Source organism: Podarcis tiliguerta, assembly GCF_965153285.1.
Source record: "Podarcis tiliguerta genome assembly, chromosome: 2".
NCBI lineage: Eukaryota > Metazoa > Chordata > Lepidosauria > Squamata > Lacertidae > Podarcis > Podarcis tiliguerta.
The window spans coordinates 44,800,308-44,820,561 of record NC_139535.1 but is presented as its reverse complement, the minus strand read 5'-3'; the positions used below and the strand labels follow the sequence as shown (position 1 = coordinate 44,820,561).

General features: G+C 41.6%; 1 protein-coding gene and 1 long non-coding RNA gene across 3 annotated transcripts in view; both read right to left on the bottom strand.

Moving 5' to 3' along the window:
• Positions 1-20,254, bottom strand: part of PHF2 (PHD finger protein 2) — a 115,515-nt gene that overhangs the window by 92,812 nt on the left and 2,449 nt on the right. Inside the window, exon 1 of one of the 2 annotated variants that reach the window (XM_083420937.1) lies at positions 19,816-19,891. The exons of the other annotated variant lie outside the window; for it this stretch is intronic. Within the exon in view, the coding sequence (XP_083277063.1) occupies positions 19,816-19,865 (50 nt within the window). The 5' untranslated portion in view covers positions 19,866-19,891. Of the gene's footprint in view, positions 1-19,815; positions 19,892-20,254 lie in introns of those variants that run through there. 2 annotated transcript variants of the gene reach the window in all.
• Positions 10,388-15,472, bottom strand: LOC310668720. Its single transcript, XR_014506815.1, has 2 exons — positions 14,216-15,472; positions 10,388-13,988 (listed from the first exon to the last, which is right to left on the bottom strand). It is a non-coding gene; the product is annotated as an uncharacterized lncRNA (long non-coding RNA).

Below are 20,254 nucleotides of genomic sequence, written 5' to 3'. Positions count from 1 at the left end.
CAACTAGTTATTGGCAGGACAGAGCAATCCTCACTCCCCTATTAACCAGGGCGAGTGTGAGGTTGGGGAGATAGATCCATGTTTGATGCTATATCCTTAGCCTTGTTGGATTGGTGTTGCCAGGGCAAAAGATGCAGGGGAGGGGGATTTGTGATGGTCTTTTCTTAAAAGATTACTTTTTGTCCCATGTGAAGAGCAGGAGGGAATTAAATGTGCCTGTTCCAGGGTTGGTATAATTAAGGGCCTGCCTAGGGGGCGATGTCAAGGCAACAGGGTGGGTTAGGCTCATACAGATCCCACACCACAGTTTTAAGCCTTCTCACCAGTGGGAATATTACCAGCAGAGCATCTACACCTGAGGAGCTTTGCTTTCCCCAGGGAGGGTCACTTGACACCTTCATTATACACCTTTAGGCACCAGGCAAAAATGTTCCTCTTTAACCAGGCCTTGGGCTGCTTGACATCCAATGCCCTTTGTGTTATTGGGCTGTTTTTGTTTTTACTATGTATTTTGTGTTTTTATATTGCGAGGGCCTTCTCGGTATTGCCCCCCCCCCCCCCGTGGAACGCCCTCCCATCAGATGTCATGGAAATAAAAAACTATCTGATTTTTAGAAGACATCTGAGTGCAGCCCTGTTTAGGGAAGTTTTTTATGTTTGCTGTTTTATCGCTTGATGTTTTATTGCTTTTTTATTACAATCGTACCTTGGTTCTCAGACGCCTTGTGACTCGAACATTTTGGCTCCAACCACTGCAAACCTGGAAGTAAGTGTCCCAGTTTGCAAATGTTCTTTGGAACCTGAACATCTGACTTGGCTTCCATGGCTTCTGATTGCGTGCAAGAAGTTCCTGCAGCCAATCGGAAGCTGAACCGAACCTTGGTTTTCGAAAGTTTTCAGAAGCCGAACAGAACCATTCGAAAATCAAGGTACTGTACGACTGTATTATTATTAATAATCTCTTGAGAGCTGCCTAGAGTGGCTGGGGAAACCCAGCCAGATGGGTGGGGTATAAATAAATGATAATAATGATGATGATAAAGATGAACTGCCCTGAGACCAGCAGTATAGGGCAGTATACAAACTTAATAAATAAAATAATAGTAACAACAACATGTTTTGGCAGCCTCTCTTACCTCCCAAATTATTGGATCTGTGTACATTATGCTTACAAACCCATAATGCTATTTCAGAGCTGTCTGTGGCACACAGTATATACGTGGACTGATTCACAGTAACAGTTTTATGCAAACAGACCAAGGTGAACTTAAATCAATAGGTAAATGTCTTCCTCAAAAAAGTTGAAAGATACAAGCATTCATTTACAGGAGAAGATGTGTTGATCTGTATAGAAAGCTGTTTATATTACTCCTATATAAAAGTATTCATTTCATTGAGAAATGGTAAAATTCTGTACCTGAATATCTTACATTTTTAACCAAATTTGTAACATTTTTAGTCAATCTAGCACTGACATGACTAATTGTGTAATTATTTGAGGCTATAAGCACATTTCTAAATATGTTTCATGTTAACATCACTTTTAAAATAATATTACATGTAAATGCTAATTTAGCTAACACAACACAGGTGTAGAAATGAACATTCAAAATTGCACTTGCATATAAACAGCACAAACGGGCACACTTTTTTATTTTTAAAAATGTTGAGGAATAATTGTTCCCAGGGGTAATGATAAAACAGCAAAGACTGTATTATTAGATCCCCAAATACAGTTTTCCTTCCTCCTGCTTTTTTTGAACTCTTCTTGTCACCATCCTTCACCCCAGTTTAAAATGCAAAGGAACCAGCTTTGCAATAAAAGCATTCAGAAGGGGGGGGGGGTGGAATTAAGGGAAAGCAGGGAGAGAGTAACAACACTCCAATCCTATTGCGTACAATGCATTCTCTGTGTGATTTAAGAAGAGATATATTCCTCCCTTGAGTGGCCATTTCCTAACTATATTGACTTTGGGGGGGGGGCTCCTGGTGCTGTAGCCACATACGGACCTGCTACCGTTCTGAAAGGTATACGGCAGCAAAAAACATCTTCTGCAAATGTTCTCTATTGCAGTGGCTCCGCACTGCAGCTTGTCAGTTCTGTTCTGCTTACCAAGTGGAAGAAATTGCTCAAGAGACTAGGCAGGCCCCATCACCCCACTGAGATCAGTATGCTACTTCCACAACATGCTGGATCCAAAACACATCCTCTCCCCTTGCAGGAGTGGTGCTTTCTGCCAAATGAATTGGCCAAGATGACTGCTTGTATTTTTTACTTTTTTTAAAGTGAGTGACAATTCTTCTAAAGGGCTCTGTAAACTACATGGTGTACGGAACAAAACTTAAAAGCAGAGTGAACTGGCGTGGTTGCATGAATGGGTGATGAAGACATCCGACTGCACCACAAAAGCTGTGTAATAGTGCAGAGTGAGACAGGTGGCCTCACCCAAAGAGGCAGCTGCACATGATGGCAAGGTCTGATGCAAGACTCATTCGGTTAATTAACATTCAGGCCTAAATTTGAATTCCCTGCAATTGGCATGCACTCTCTAGCAGTTCCTTCTAGCTTCAGTTCTATCTATGATAGGCTACACAGCCCTAGAATTAGTTTATCTTGCTTAACTCAAACACTTCTTAGGCTTAGATCCTTACTATCATGCTGAAGTGCAGTCTCCTCATAGTAAAAATTGCACACCCACACCAATCCCATGAGCTGCAACAGGCACCCACATATCAGCGCCACTGTCCTATCAATCCATCTAGGAAAGATATCCAAATGTATAGAATTCGTTGTAATATGGCGGGGGCTTTGCCAAACTCCTGACTCACTTACAAGCAGCCAGAGTCCAATTCACAACTCCCAGTTACTCTCCTTGGAAATCTGAAACATGAGTGAACAGTCTAGGCAATGTGAATGGGCCAACACATGGAAAGCAAAAGCTTAAACCAGCTCCAGGGCTTAAATAAATCTGTTTCTGTAATGTGAATTATGGTGCTGGAGGAGACTCTTGAGAGTCCCATGGACTGCAAGAAGATCAAACCTCTCCATTCTGAAGGAAATCAGCCCTGAGTGCTCACTGGAAGGACAGATCCTGAAGCTGAGGCTCCAATACTTTGGCCACCTCATGAGAAGAGAACACTCCCTGGAAAAGACCCTGATGTTGGGAAAGATGGAGGGCACAAGGAGAAGGGGACGACAGAGGTCGAGATGGTTGGACAGTGTTCTCGAAGCTACAAACTTGAGTTTGACCAAACTGCGGGAGGCAGTGGAAGACAGAAGTGCCTGGCGTGCTCTGGTCCAGGGGGTCACAAAGAGTCGGACACGACTGAACGACTAAACAACAACAACAAAAATGTGAAGAATGGGAGAAATGGGAAGGAAGGAAGGAAGGAAGGAAGGAAGGAAGGAAGGGAAGGAAGGAAGGAAGCATATACTCAGTATCTAAAGGCAAATGTAGCAACTTACAAAGTAACTTCAGGTGACATGCAAAACCACATGGGTCATCCCAAATGGTTTCCTGAAAGCATTCAATTCAAAGGAGAGCTAAAGAAGATGAGAAATATTGACTCTTTTTTATCTCTTCAAGCAGGGTTTGCCAGGTAAGAATACTTATTCTTGGCATCCCTGAGATTCCTCTCCTATCCAGAGGGATGTTTGCCAACAGCCCAGCCAAATGGATAGGAGGTGTGAATGAGACCGATCTCCTCTTGATTTTTCAAATCGGGGAGAGCACATTATGGAACCCAAGGTATAGAATATGTGGTTCCCAGGTGGTCACTCTACCAGGCATGGACCAGACCCAGACCCAGATGGCTTGGCTTCAGGAGGACAGTGGTCTCAGGTGCCTTCAGAGCATACTCTAAGATGCAGCGCATGTTTGTCTGGGCTGACTGGGTTTTGCAATTAGCAATATTGTTGCTGCTAGTTTTTTAATGCATTGAATTTTTTTGCAAAGTTTCAAACTTTTAAAGATTTGTATTGTGAATTTATATGTTGGGAAACCCCTTTGGAGAGCTTGACCCTAAAAGCAGGCTCAAATATGTCAAATAAATAATATTATTGGTAATAATTGATAGGCTTCTAAGTGATTGACTAAATAACAACAACAACAACAACAACAACAACAACAACGATAGTAATGGATGTGAACCAAGAACCTCAGATGAAATATATTAATTAGCCGTAATGACTCCTGTAGGAATATAGAATGCTATCTTAGGTAAGTCTTAGTGCAGGAAATGTGAGAGTTTTGCACAAGCAGTAGCGTGTATGCATTGACTATACTAGTGTTAACTATCACTGGGTATAGTAATGGTGGTAGTGGCTGCACAGTGGATATTCTACAAGTGCAAATGACTCATTGGAACTGGATTTTCTGCAAGATTTGACACAAGGCTTCTGCTAGCAGTCTGCCTCTTGCAGCCAAACTTACACTGACTCAGACTATTGTTCCATCTATTTTAGTGGCTGTTCTGCATTTCAGGCAGGATCTTTCCCAGACCTGCCTAGAGATGCCATGAATTAAAAACGGAACCTTTTGCATGCAGTAATGTGCTCCGCCACAAAACTACAACCTTCTGCTGTTTCTGAAAAAGGTGCATCTGAATGCTGTGCGTGACGTCGCCTTGCAATCTTATGCACGTTGCCTTGAGGGCTCTTTAGATGGGAAGGCAAACTGTTTGATAAATAAGACCTGGGTATAGTACATGTTTTCATCCTTGATTAAACTGTGCTATCACTCTTTGTGCTATATATCATTAATAAATATATATATAGCAAGGAGAAATGGAATTATGGAATGCTATTGAAAGTTACAGAGAGCGAGCTTAATAATGCAAAGTGAAGTGAAACAATGATTTCTATTCATAGCAGCAGTGCGTATTAAAGGACTATAAAGTGCCATGGGCTTTGTTTGTTGGTTTTTTGTTCAGAAACCAGATGGTGAACATGACTAAGAAACATTAAGCTAATAAGCTGAGAAGTATGCACCTGCATTTAAAGATCTTTGCCCATAGGCCTACTGACAATACGAAATTGACCACCTGACAATGCCATTGACTTAGTTAATACGCATTTCTAGTCACCCCCAGGAATACTGAACAGGTGGCCCATAACTATAATGTATCAGTCCTCCAGACCCTTCATGCACCTGGCACACACAATGCAATGTTGCCTCATACAATATTTCCAAAATTGGAGGCCCAATCTCCTTACTGTGCAGAATTTTTCTGCTTCTAGAAACAGCAAACATTCTCATCCTTGTATCATCAGGCTCAGCAGCAGTGTAAATACATATTATCTCTTTAATTTATTTACTGTATTTTGACCTGCCTTATCTTAGGAGCAAAGACTTCAAAGCATGCCTCTAAGAGGCCCCTGAACCATTTTTTTTTTCCATTTTCAGACTAAACACGGTGTACCCAAATATGCTGCGTTTCTGCCTGGAAATGTGCAACCTGTGGCTTTAAATTATTCAACTAAAAAGCATCTAATGAATTTTTTGAAATTAGCTTGAGCAACAAACTACATGGCAGTAACATTTAAGGCACCCTATGCAATTCATTGCTCCCTCTTTAGCAAAGCAAATATCACAGTGTTTTCATGCCTCGCACAAGAGTGAGCTTTTTTTATTCACCTGTTTGTTGAGAGAGCAGGAAAGATAGCGTGAACACCTGAGACTTCTCCATACCAACCTGTGCAGCTGGAACACACACAGATATCAGGAGGGTTCTTAAGAAATGACCACATCCATTAGTTACATCTCTTGCTGTATAAAAAACCATGACTAGTACTAATGTGTATTAATCTGATTATGAAATATACTCCAGCTTTCCTTCTCTTTCTCTGTGCACTTCTAAATCTATTTACCCTTAAAGATTGCCGCTCATGTCTGCAGCACTCATTTCCTTCAAGCTGACATGCAGCTCCCTAAATATTTCTTAACAAGGCATTACACTAAAATGCAATAAGCACGCGGAAGAAAATGAGATCAGAAATGCCTAGGAACATGCACTGTCATTAATAACTGAATGATGCCCTTGAGATGCACATGATTGTGTTTTGCTTGTCCATCCTGAAGTAAATTGTGGTTTGCCTCAACTGTTTCAGTCATCTGCAGACTTGTGAACATTTACCAAATTGATGAAAAATAAATATGAATATGTTATTTCAGACACACCGATTAACAGAGCAATCCTATTCATGCCTGCTCAGAAGTCACATCTGCTGAGCTCAATGGGACCTACTTCATAATCACCTCTGATGTGCTCACTTTATCCATACACCTACAATATGCTTGTTATCCCAATTTTATTGCCCATTAGCATGGATCAAACTGTGGTTGTTTTCCAGCTGATCTTTTTTTCTCGTTATTTTTTAGGCAGAGTCTGCACTACAGCAATCATTTTTAAAAAATCCCTATGAATTAAAAAGAATTATTAAGGCAGAATTACCACCACCATCCTGAAAGTAGATTTGCAAAAAGGTCTTTATAACTGCAAAACTATTGAGTTATGATGTTGGAAGTAACTGATTCCCTCTTAGTTTGGCATTCAGTTACTGGTATTTAAAGGGGATCATCTATCATTCTACTTTGCAGCAGAAGTGGTGCAAAATGCCTTCTTCCCATTCATAAAAATGAAGAGGAAAGCTCACCCCAGCCACACACACTAACCACGACGTAATACTTCCAACTTTTAAAACTGCAGAAATAGGTACATGTGAACTAACATTCACACCTGTGCTGCCAAGTCCTGGAATTCTGCTGACATTATCTCAGGATGTGCCCTTGCCTTCATGCGATTATTTTTCTGATGGCGTCATGATAATCCAGGCTCTGCAGAGCAGCGTAATCTTGCAATCAAAGGCCTGCTGATGCCATGGTCCAATTAGACTGGTGCCTGATCACTGGAGATAGACATTTTATATCCGTGGACAAGCAAGCAAGGAGGTCCTGCTCCTCCTGGTTGCTAAGGCAGTGGGGGAAAGAAGGCAACACAGACTAGGGTAAAGTGCTTGTGCATTACTGAAACAGCCTCCCCGCAATGTAAAGGAAACAGGTTGCAATCCTATGCCCTCTTAAAGGTAAAGGTAAAGGGACCCCTGACCATCAGGTCCAGTCGTGACCGACTCTGAGGTTGCAGTGCTCATCTCACTTTATGGCCGAGGGAGCCGGCGTACAGCTTCCGGGTCATGTGGCCAGCATGACCAAGCTGCTTCTGGCAAGCCAGAGCAGTGCACGGAAACCTGGGAGTAAATCCCATTGGGCTCAGCAAGATTTGGGTCTCATTAGAGCACAGCAGTGTTGCAGCAGTGGTTTCTCAAACTTTCCTCTCTGGGCCACACTTTCAGAATGAAAACTTGATCGTGCCACACCAATTTTTTTATTGATAAGAAATCCATTGGGAAATAAAAAGAAACGATTCCTAGCAGCGCTTGTAACATAGTACAAAAACTAATTTATAATATGGGACCCCAATAGTCATCTAGTCCAACCCCCTGAAATGCAGGAATCACAGCCAGGGAATCCCTGACAGGTGACCATCCGCTGTAGAATAGTTTTTTTACCACCAGAAAGCTATTCCTAGTGTTTAGTGGGAATTTCCTTTCTTGTCAATTGAATCTATTGCTTCAGGTCCCACCCTCACAATCTTTCTAACGCATTGCATTAAAAATGTGGTTTTATTCTGAGTTTGTCAACATTCTAAAAATTGCTCTGTTGATGCCAAGACAGGAAGCTTCCGCCATTGTTCTACCCAAATTGCGGGGGGCAGGAATGGCCAAGAGGGTGTGGTCTATGCCAGGCCTGCAAAGCAACCCAGTGTTCCCAGGCACATATTGCTGAAGGGAGTGAGAAGGGAGCGTATAGCAATTGTGAAGTGTAGTCCATTGTTGTTAATTCTGCATTTGTGTGTGTGCTTGGTGGTGGCATTTTTAAAGGGAAATGCAGTGGTGATGGGACTGTGAAGGCAACTGCAGCAGCAGTACAATGGGCTAGAGAAGAGGAGGAAGAAGAAGAAGAAGAAGAAGAAGAAGAAGAAGAAGAGGAGTTTGGACTTGATATCCCACTTTATCATTACCCTAAGGAGTCTCAAAGAGGCTAACAATCTCCTTTTCCCTTCCTCCCCCACAACAAACACTCTGAAAAGGGGATTCGGATATTTAATTTGGCACATTTTACTAGAGAATCTTCTGCTATTCTATTTTATGTAACAAACAATCTTAGTAGTTGTGACCATGGTCTATATTGTATGTGTGGTGCCTGATGATTTTTATGGTTTTTGCTGTTTTTCCTTTTGTTATTTTTCTGAATGATGCCATGGCCTATGGCTAGCGCAATAAAAGTCTATGATGATGACAAACATTCTGTGAGGTAAGTGAGGCAGAGACACTTCAGAGAAGTGTGACTGGCCCAAGGTCACCCAGCAGCTGCATGTGGAGGAGCGGGGAAGCGAACCTGGTTCACCAGATTACGAGTCCACCGCTCTTAACCACTACACCATGCTGGCATATAAAGGAGGTAAAGGAAGACAGGGCAAGAATGGAGGAGACCATGGAGTGGAAATATGTTGTTTGGATGTCAGGTCGGCCTGTAGATAGATGGCTGGTTTACTCATCAATAACCCACGAAGGGGTAGACTTGGAGTATGAGGTTTTTGGATACCAGGTCTACCCAGGCCTTGCCACTGCTCAGTCAAACAAATCTACCAGAAATAGTAGGCCTGCCCTCTGATGCAAGGTCTTATTTATTTATTTGGCATATTATACAGTGGTACCTCGAGTTAAGTACTTAATTCATTCCGGAGGTCCGTTCTTAACCTGAAGTACCATTTTAGCTAATGGAGCCTCCTGCTGTCGCCGTGCCGCCGGGGCACGATTTCTGTTCTCATCCTGAAGCAAAGTTCTTAACCTGAAGCACTATTTCTGGGTCAGCGGAGTCTGTAACCTGAAGCGTATGTTACCTGAAGCGTATGTAACCCAAGGTACCACTGTACTTTGCAACTCCCCCTGGAAAAAACCCCACAGGTGTACAGGCTTGCAGGACAGCATGTCTGCAACAGTAAGATCTACCTGCTGCTTTACAGATCATATGTTTGTACTTGCACTTTCCACAGGCTTTAAAGGGCAAATGGTTATATTGGAAAATTGCTTTTATTTTAGCACCTGTAATGATCAGCCCATTATTGGCAAAATTCACTTCTCACGTTTCCTGGCAACTTTCACCTGCCAAAATGCATGTGAAGCAAATATACCCAGAAACGTGGTTCAAATCATCATATACCTCAGTAATAAATAGTTAATTTAGCCCCAACTTTTCTTTTTTCTTTTTGCATTACCTGTTTTCTTCCATGATGCATAGAAGAATATGTGGGAGGATATGATCTTTTTCATAATCTTCTCATGTTAAAGAACTCCCAGCATTTAAAAAAAGTCTCTAATATATTAAAATTGCACATAGCAAGTAATGACATCCTGTTTGAAGCAGCTCTCCAGAAAGTGCAATTGCATCTGGATATGTTGACTCTGATAGAATGCATAATAAGAACTAGCAATGTCTGACATGTGTTCTTAAGATCACATTAGCTTGTCATTTAACAGCTATTTTAAGTCTCTGCCAAACTGCAGGGAAGTACAGTACTTTCAGTATGCACATGTTTCCTACGAGATCTCATTCGTCCAAGATACTATATTCAATTTACTGCTGCTGCTGCAACAACAATAACAGTGGATTATAAAACCATTATCATACTAAAGCTGATTTGCATATTTTTTTAAAAAAGGTGCAAGGTGAAGAAACCACAACACTGTCCAGAGCAACTTTCCCTGAAGAGGGAAACTTCCATAATCATAACTGTTGTCAAGGAGCAGAGTTATGATCTTGGGACTGAGCCAACCAAAATGAAACCAGAAAATGAATAAGATGGCATTAACATGGCCCTTTGCTGTATGTGCAGTTTGCTGCAATTGTACTTTTGAGAGTTTGCCACAAAACATAAACTCTGTCCTCTTTGGTTTGTTTACACGTCAGGTGTAAGCAACTGCCTTTCTCACTTTATGGCACCCTATTAATTATGCTATTATAATTGCGTCCCCTATCAAAATGACAAATGAGCTTTGAGAAGAAAGGCCAATCCAAGACTGACATATTTGGCCACAGATACCACAGTGGCAGCCAGACTAACTAGAATGATATCATGCCTGGTAAGCCAGATGTTTTACAATGACATCCTCAAACCTCACACCTGGGATGGCCAGTTCAGTATCTTGCTGGTCCGTGCCAATTTGGCATGTATTTATTCATACTGTTCCTTTTCCGCATTTAATCTGTTAGTAAAAAAAACAAGAGCTGTACAAAAGTTTGCGTTTTAATAAATAGTTAAATACATATTTGATGACAAAATATTGTTTTTATTTATATCATTTCTGCACACAGGGAAATCTCAAAGTGACTTACAAATCCTGCAGAATATACACCGCTTACAACAGAGCAAATGCAAATTAAAGTTTTGTTGAAAAAGTGCTCATCAATTATTATAAAAAGGGCAAATCCTGCCCCACCCAGAAAAAATATGAACACCACAAACAGACCAGAATCATTCTGCCATATAATCACAGTTAACAACCAAAGGATTTTGTAAACAGGAATGTTTTAACGAGGCACCTGAAATCTGACAGCGCTGTATTTCCCTGGAAAGAACATTTCACAAATGGGGAGCCACTACTGAAAATCTCCTTTTTCACATTGCCACCCTCCACACTTCCCTCAGAAGGGTCTCTGGATACATATTTCTAAATATGAAGGTGCCACTGTGATTGGTAGAATTGATACATTACCCAAAGCTAGTAAATGAAAGTTGACAAGAGTTTTGCTTTCCACCCATTGCATCAGCTCACCTTTTAACCATAAGAGATAGACTACCATTCATTGAAATGGGAATACTTACACCAGTCATGTCAACAGTATGAACATAACTAAGCTTCTCTGTTGACTAGCGAGGCTGCTCTTACACCTTAATAACTGTTGATCTATGTTGTTGTTGTACTGTGTATTTTGAGTCTATGGACCACAATAAAGCTGTGTGTGAGAGAGAGAACATAACTGCACCTTTTAAAGTCCTAACATCGTATCCAAAGCTGTTATTCCACTTGAACAACAGACTTCCACTCTCCTCGCCTCTCCCATCCACCCCCCTGTACACCCTGCAAAATTGGCTCCAGAGGGTGAACTCCATTGGGCAGATTTGGGGGGGGGGTCACACTGAAAAAGAGAAAGAGGACTGGGAAGTCCAATTCTGCAAGCAGCATTTTGCTGGTACACATTGGATGCAACCCATAGTCTCTGGTCTAGTACTGCAAGACCACATGAAGACTACGGAGCCTAGGGCAGCCTTCTGCAACCTGCTGCTGTCAGATATTTTGGGATGTAACTCCCATCAGCCCCAGGCAGCATGACCAGTGGTCTGCAAGCTGTAAGAAGGTAGGCAAAGGCTGCTCCAGACAGCAGTCCAGGGTTTCAAGTGTACTTTACTGCAGAAGCCAACTTAACATAAAAAAAACTAAAACAAAACAAAACATTAAAATCACATTTTGTTTTTCAGGATTCTCAGCCCCACCTACCCTGGTGGATATTTGTTTTTGTTTAAAGTAATTTGTATTTTGAAAAACAAAATTAATTTTAAAAACAAAACAAAATGTAACATTGCAAAATATCTCCTCTTTTGAAAATATTTTCTCATTGGGAGCAGATGCGTGGAGAAAATATGGGTTAAAATTTGGAAGGGAAGCTGGAGGGGGCAGGTATTATTCTGCCTTTATGATCCTCTGATTAGTCAGCATCATAGTCAGAGGGAAATGGTAGTATAAACTTAATTCCTGTAAACAGTTTAGGTAGCTCCACTGCCCTCAACTTTTTGGTTGGGGGGGGTGAGGATTTAGGAGAAAACATTCTCCACGGCAGCCACTGGGCTTTGGAATTTCCTTCCCACAGAGATTGTCTGGAACCTCATTGCATAGCTTCCACCATATGCTGAAGATGCATCTCTTTGCCTTGCCCTTTGACACTTGAGAAATAGATCTATATTTTAGGACCCATTCTAGTTGTAATGGTAAAGGTAAAGGTACCCCTGCCCATACGGGCCAGTCGTGTCCAACTCTAGGGTTCTGCGCCCATCTCACTCAAGAGGCCGAGGACCAGCGCTGTCCGGAGACACTTCCGGGTCACGTGGCCAGCATGACGAAGCTGCTCTGGCAAGCCAGCGCAGCACACGGAAACGCCGTTTACCTTCCCGCTATAAAGCAGTACCTATTTATCTACTTGCACCTAGGGGTGCTTTCAAACTGCTAGGTGGGCAGGAGCTGGGACTGAAAGATGGGAGCGCACCCCGCCGCGGGGATTCGAACCGCCGAACATTCAATCGGCAAGTCCTAGGCACTGAGGTTTTACCCACAGCGCCATCTGCGTCCCTTCTTTGTAATGGTAATTTGCCTTAAACTCTTTTTAATGCTGTATTTTATATTGCTGTAACCCTCTCTAGACTGGGACGCGGGTGGCGCTGTGGGTTAAACCACAGAGTCTAGGACTTGCCGATCAGAAGGTCGGCGGTTTGAATCCCCGTGAGGGGTGAGCTCCCGTTGCTCAGTCCCTGCTCCTGCCAACCTAGCAGTTCGAAAGTCCGTCAAAGTGCAAGTAGATAAATAGGTACCACTCCAGTGGGAAGGTAAACGGCGTTTCCATGTGCTGCTCTGGTTCACCAGAAGCGGCTTAGTCATGCTGGCAACATGACCCGGAAGCTCCCTTGGCCAATAAAGCAAGATGGGTGCCGCAACCCCAGAGTCGGTCATGACTGGACCTAATGGTCAGGGTCCCTTTACCTTTTTAACCCTCTCTAGGACCGTTCTGGTGAAGAGTGGGTAATAAATACAACAACAACAACAACAACAACAACAACAACAACAACAACAACAACAACAGTCTTTTATCAACTCTCCTTTTCTATAAGGGTTTTTCAAGTTGCTACCATTAGATCCAACCTGACAACCAACTTGTCCTATTCTTTAAAGTTTTTACACATATGTTAAGACATCTTTGGATCACTTGTTTTTCCCTCTGCTTTGAGGTGTAATGTTTGGAGACATTCTCGCAACAGAGCAACTTGTTCCCACAAGAGCAAAGAAAGATGTTCTTTCTTTCTGCCACTCCTCTTTGGCTAATAATAAAGTCTTTTAATATTAGCCCTGTACAATATTTAGTCATCACGGCGGCATGCCAATCTGCTGCTGCTGCTGTTAGAAGTCAAACTAGACTCTTCCTGTAGTTCTCAACTCACAGGCAGGTTCTTCCTCACTCTTTTGGGGTCCCAGGCTATGTCCTTCAGCTGGTGGCTCTGGCCCAGTTCAGCTCTATACCTACAGGAAGGTGAGGGCAAATACATTCCAGTTATCCAGGATCACAAGCTCTTTCTGCCCCCTGGATTTTCGGACCTCAACTATAGCCAGGAGTGTCTTTGCACAGTTAAAAATGTTGTGTCAGCTACATTACTTTTTGGAATTTTCTGATCTGGCAACTATGATCCATGCCTTAAGTCCCCTCTTGCTTGAAAGATGTGTTCCATAGGCTGCCTTTTCAAGACCTTTGGAAATGTCTGGTTGTCCACAATACAGCGGCCAGGCTTCTTATGTGAGTGCAATATAGGGGTTGTGTGCTGACTACATTGGGGCCAACTTGCTTCCAAAGTGCTGTTTTTTACCCATACAACCTGAAAGACCACCTTCCTGTATATAATCCTGCCTGAGAACTGAAATCTTTCAAAGAGAACTCCTTCTCCTGTCCCATTAGCTACTCACAACATGACAATGCTCAGAAGGGCCTTTTCTGTGGTGGGCCCCAAGCTCTGGAACTCCCACCTCTGGAAATCCAGATAACTCCTTCATTGCTTATGTTTAGAAGGGTAGTTATAACTGCTCTTTGCAACCAGGCTTTTGTACTGTCCTATATACAGTAGTACCTTGGGTTACAGACGCTTCAGATTACATACGCTTCACGTTACAGACTCTGCTAACCTAGAAATAGTACCTCAGGTTAAGAACTTTGCTTCAGGATGAGAACAGAAATCGTGCGGCAGCAGCGCAACAGCAGCGGGAGGCCCCATTAGCTAAAGTGGTGCTTCAGGTTAAGAACGGACCTTCGGAATGAATTAAGTGCGTAACCAGAGATACCACTGTATTGGGCTACTGTGAATTTCACCGTTTTCTGTTATTTGATTACATTCTATAGGGCTTTACTGATATTCTTGGTGAAAAACGGTGAGATGCAATTTCCAGTCTTGTCACTCCCCATCTTCAGGGGAATTGGACATGGGTTTAGTGGATCTATCTGTGTCGGAGAACAATGTGCTTTCTGAACCAGACTGTAACGTCAATGCCTCCTCAGTAGTTCCAGCAGCAGAGGAGCCCATGAACCCAGTGTCTCTCCACCTGGTGAGGGCACATTACTGTCTTTAGACTCTGAGGGCCCTAGCTCTGGGGCCACAGTAAAACTACAGTCACCACCCCATCCCACCCACCCCCATGTAGTCCACAGCTTCCTAAAACAGACTGGGCCTCTTTAAGAATAGAGGTTCTGCTCAAGAGGAGCAGGGCTTGCTGCTCAAAGGAAGTTGCCACCCTACTGAAGCAAAATGTTGACGCAACAGTAGTCTACCTTCCAGTTTAGGATCCACTTGGAACTATCCAAGGTGCTACCCAGATTGCTTCTTTGCCTTTCAGACTTTTGACCTCTCCTTTGGCTGACCTTGCTTAGGCGGACTTGACCTTTGCTTGATCTGACTTCACTTCCTGGATCTGGAACTGGTATGTATGAGACCTGGTGCAATTTCCCACTTGGACTAGAAACCTGTCCCCTGCCCAACAACTTTCTGGGATAGATCCATCTGAGGATCCATTTCACATATTTATGCCATCATTCTGAGTATTAAACAGCCATTTTTATCAAAATAAGCTAAAAACATGCAAAAGAGAGAGAGAAAACCCCACTATTGTTACTATGAATTCCTGATTTACATGAAAGAAAAAGCATATCAGCTAAATTTGCAGACTTTGGGCTTATTGGGAATTGTGCATTAATTGGGATTATATTGTAATAAGAGTATTATGCTCATACAATATTATAATTGCTGGAAGTCCACATGAAATTCACAAAGAATTTGATTCTCATTGTCAACTACAGTGGTACCTCGGGTTAAGTACTTAATTCGTTCCGGAGGTCCGTACTTAACCTGAAACTGTTCTTAACCTGAAGCACCACTTTAGCTAATGGGGCCTCCTGCTGCGGCTGCTGCCGCACCGCCGGAGCACGATTTCTGTTCTCATCCTGAAGCAAAGTTCTTAACCTGAAGCACTATTTCTGAGTTAGTGGAGTCTGTAACCTGAAGCATATGTAACCTAGTGTATGTAACCCGAGGTACTACTGTAATACATTTTTAGTTTTAAAAACCTTCCAACAAAAAGTGCTAATTTGGGTTTAAATTCCAGTGTATGTGATTCTTATGGAAAATGCAATAGTTTTTGCTTTTCTGATCTCACCTTATCAAACCTCTGCAGACAATAAACTGATACAGCTTTCTAAACTGCTCCTTAGTAGGAATGACACCAAGATGCCCATGATAATTACTTACATACCACATTTATATGCCACTCAATAACAGTGTTATCTAGGTGGCTTAAGATATCAATATTAAAATATAACAATCAGCCATAAAAGCACTAGATTTAAACATAATTTTTAAAAATTGAAATATTAAAAAGGTATTTTAAAAGCCAGGTCAAAGGGCCTGGCACTGAAATGAACCCAAACAGGAGACAGGCAGGCTTCTCTAGAGAGAATATTCCATAGTTGGACTGCCACCAACAAAAAGTCTTTCTCCCTAATAGCCATGAGCTCCATCTCCTTTGGTCAGAGCACCTGGAGAAGTGCCTCTGAAGAACTCAAGGTTCAGGTATGCATCAATGGGAAGAGGCAACCTTTCAGCTACTGTACATTCTTTACTACATTGGCAGGATTGTGTGCATTCTGAGAAACACCCCCCCCCCTTTAAAGTATGTTTCTCACTCTTCCGGTACTAGGTCCAAACATTGCTTTGGAGCCAGAAGGCCATACAGTACTTTATTTGCATTTTTTGTGTCTAATAATGTAATTGCCATATCATTTTCATTGACATGGCTATTAATGCAGCTGAACAACATGCTGCACTCTGGCAACATGTTACCTTGCAAGAAGTCAAATGTGTACACTGAACTCTGCTCTACAAAAGTCTTTAAATGTGAACTCAAAAATCACAGTGGAGTTGAAATGAACTACATTTTTCTTACCAATTATTTTTTTAACCTTTAATGTTGTTGCCCTCACATTTTCAGCATTAGCTCTCTGAGCGCAAGAATTTGAAGCACACTTTCCCCCTTAAAAATGTGAGATACATACATTTTTAAACATCCTTACAAGGCCTGTGGGTTGTGCAGAAGGAACTCTCATTACTGAACAAATTGTCTGCCTTAAGTGTAGACCTGCCCTAACTCATCGGAAACAATTGTCTTATTTCCCAATCCAGAAACCCATATCCATCCTTATGCAAAACTGGAGCACTTCTGCAAACAAGGAAACCCTTTCACTGAAGAAGATTTACTGCAAATGCAGCATTTCTCCTCCCTTGAAAGTGAATGGGAGATTTCTCATAGGCAAAGGAGAGCCAACTGGGCATTGGAGCTACCACATCTACATGTTACATTTTTCTAATGAATGTAATACTCTCTCTTTTTGTTTTTAAGAATATGTGCACACTTAGAGGTTTCTGAAAATCAATGAATATTTAGTCATCAGTCATGCTGAGTCAAGAATGAATTACCTATTGAAGAGTGCATGTTCTTCATTATTGTACATCAGTCTACCATGCTAAGGGTTGCTGAATAAACATTTGATATATGGACAACATTCTGAAAGGATGCAAGAGATATGGAAATAAAACAAACTAGTTACTGTGCGTAACTTCAAAACCTATTGCTTTCAATCAGACTTAGTCATATTAAACTGCTACAAAATTGACAGGTCCTTGAACCCAGAATCTGCATTGGTTATTTGGGGGTTCAGCTGGGTGCTGACAAACTTATTTCAGCTCTGCAAACCAGTATTAAACCAAAATATAAAACTAAATGTCGTGGACTGTTCTGACATAACCTGGTAAAGAAATGTTCCATCAAAATTGGAAGATTTTAATTTGTTCAAACTGGTAAATTGGAAATGCCAAACGATAGATTATTTGAAATTTTCTAAATTTTACTGATTTTTTCAAGTGGCTTTTCACCTTTCCTGACCTCAGACAGACAAGAACCTCTTCATTTACAAGTACTAAGATCACAAATCCACAGGCTGTGAATTGTGTGTCCTAAAAGTCTACACAATTTTCCCTTTGTATTTGTCTGACACTATGATGTTCACACTTCATCCTTGATAGTAGTTTATGAAGTCTATTAACAAGCAAAGCTTACAATATATATGCATATAGCAACAAACCAAACAGTATTTTCAGAATTAATGTAAACAGAACGCTGAATTCACTTGCAGATCATGTGAAGAATACATTTTGAAAACCTATAATCAAGTATACTTTCAAACAAGTTTTTCATTCATCAGTTAGATTAGTTATAATTGTATGTCACTTTTTTCTTACACACACACAATTTTGATGTTAGCAACTAATGAAGAACTACTGAAAAGAATATCATTATTTTCTCTGGAGAAAATTTCATTGCATCAGCTTTTTGTCTTCAGATTAGGTTTTACAACTTCCTGTGTTCAGAGTATTATCCTGGCAGCTTCCTATGATAAGTTAAGAGAGCTATAACAACATCCAATCGTTGTTTTTATTGAATATCTTTATGATTTTCAGTTAAACACAAGGGGGAAAACATCTGCCACCTCACAATTTCCTTCATATTTATTTATACTGTATATCCTACCCAGTCATTCGTTTCTCAGTCTTCTTCCACACAAGACTTGTTTAGGATGGGCATGCACATTCATTTTCTGCTTCTCTATCCAAATACATGCCATTATAGGCCCACACAAGTATAAGGGAAGCAAAGTAAAGTAAGTAGACATTAACATTGATGGGAACAGACCCCCTTTTTGTACAAGTAACCTGGGACTGGTTCACGCAAACACTCCTCTACATTCCTCTATTTGTGATGGGATTGGGCAGAAGAGCAGCTTATGTCTTCTCCATCATGCATATGCTTATACGTTCTGTATGTATCCAACCTTCTTGTCCTTACCCCTTAAAAATGGGTAAAAGGATGGCAAGAAGAGAGCATCAAACAATATAAAAGTGAGTCACATACCAGGCCGTACACACACACGTGTTATGTCACTTAATGAAATCTGTCAGCAGATTACATAAAAACAATAAAAATACAACTTTTAATAAAGTCTATCAAAAACTAGAAGAAACTGAGCCAAAAACACAACACAACTGTATATTGCAAATAAAATGGAACAGTACGAAAATAAATAAAATTAAAATAGAGTAAGAAACCAGAAAAGCTGGATACATTCAAATTTTTAAGAAGCATTTGAAGGTCTTTACTGTCCCTCCCTCACAAATTACCTTAAGTAATTTTGTAAGGCCGCTGCTGTCACTGATAGAAGGCTCACTTGCACGTTGTCACCAAGTAACAATCACTGGCCTTGATGCCCTACTGTTCGTTCAAGGTTTTCATCTTGCAATTGCATAATCAGCCTCCAAACGGATAAGCCAGATTTGTTTATCTTTGTAAAGCAGGGAAAATGCACCATACATAAGAAGAAACATAAGAAGGAACAGATTTTCTCAGGAGGAAAAATGCATTTGTTTGCGTTGTATTTTTGTATCTCATTGTTGCTACCTTGAGTGCAAGGAGGTGGGGGGGGGGGGAAGGATAAATGTAGGCAAGTAAAATAATGACAAAAACAAAAACAAAAAAATCACCCTGACCAAACAAATGCCATACCTTTAACCACAGCATATTTATACCTTAAACCTATGCAAACATTTACATGTATGTAAACATTTACACATACTCCTCTCTCTCTATAACAGTTACCATTTTTTGAGTAAGATTGTGACTGTCCCAATGAGCTAATGGGAAAGGATTTGAACTTGGGCTTCCCCCCTCCATCTCAGACATGCCAACCACTACCCCACAACGGCTTTCTAACTATTAAATGAGCTCCAACGTCGATCATATCAAGTTCTTCCCTCTTATCAGTTTTCTGTTGACAGCGATATACTTATTTCTACAGCAGTGGCCTTTTCACAATTCACAGCACACAGTGCTTGACAAAAACATAAGACAGATAAATTAATACAGCCAATTAAAAAAACAAAAACAAAAGGCAACATCAAGAAAGCAATCGCAAAGTTGTCCTAACTGGTCCTTACTGTTACTTTAGAGCAAACTTCTGTATTCCCCAGTGGGGAGGCAAGTCCCCTTGCCCTTGAACCTGAGTAAGCAAGAGGATCAACCTGTCTTTAATACCTTCTCTGCTGCTGCCGGGAACCAAGTTGCAAGGGAAGTTCAGTTTCACAAGAGCAGCAAGTCAGAAGGAAAATAACCAGTCTGAAGCCTTCACATACTCAGGCTGCGAAATTCCTACCCGGAGCTTAAACAACCCAGACAGCATTAAACATTTTCAAGTCCTGCGGATCTGCATGAGACAGAGCAGCACGTGAGAACAATTATTTAAAAAACAAAAAAACCATTGCTTAATTTGGGCAGCTCATACCCACAGCAAGGAAGCCCAAGACATTTCAATGGCGTTTGCTTCCATCTGAGGCATTCTTCAGGTAATATCCACAAGATTTGTTTCTCTCCCCCCCCCCCCCACTCCCGCCATCCTCCCAAAGAGAAGACTGACCTCCGAGGAGGGAATCTGGCTGAAGTCTTTCCCCCTCCTGCCTGCAGCTCCCATTTATTTCATTCTTTATTTATTTATGAACGACGCGCCTGCCTCCCGCCTCCTGCCACACAAACCCTCCACGGAGAGACACAAAGATCAGGACCATCAGCTCTGCCATCAGGCAATCAGGACGACTCGGCGTGGAGTGACAATTGCAGACAAGAAGCGCCACGGAAGGGGGAGCGAGGGAGGGCTCTTCACCCTCGCCCTTGACATATCAGATAAATGGATAGAGATAGGAGCGGGTGGCCGGGGAAGTTTCCAGCCCC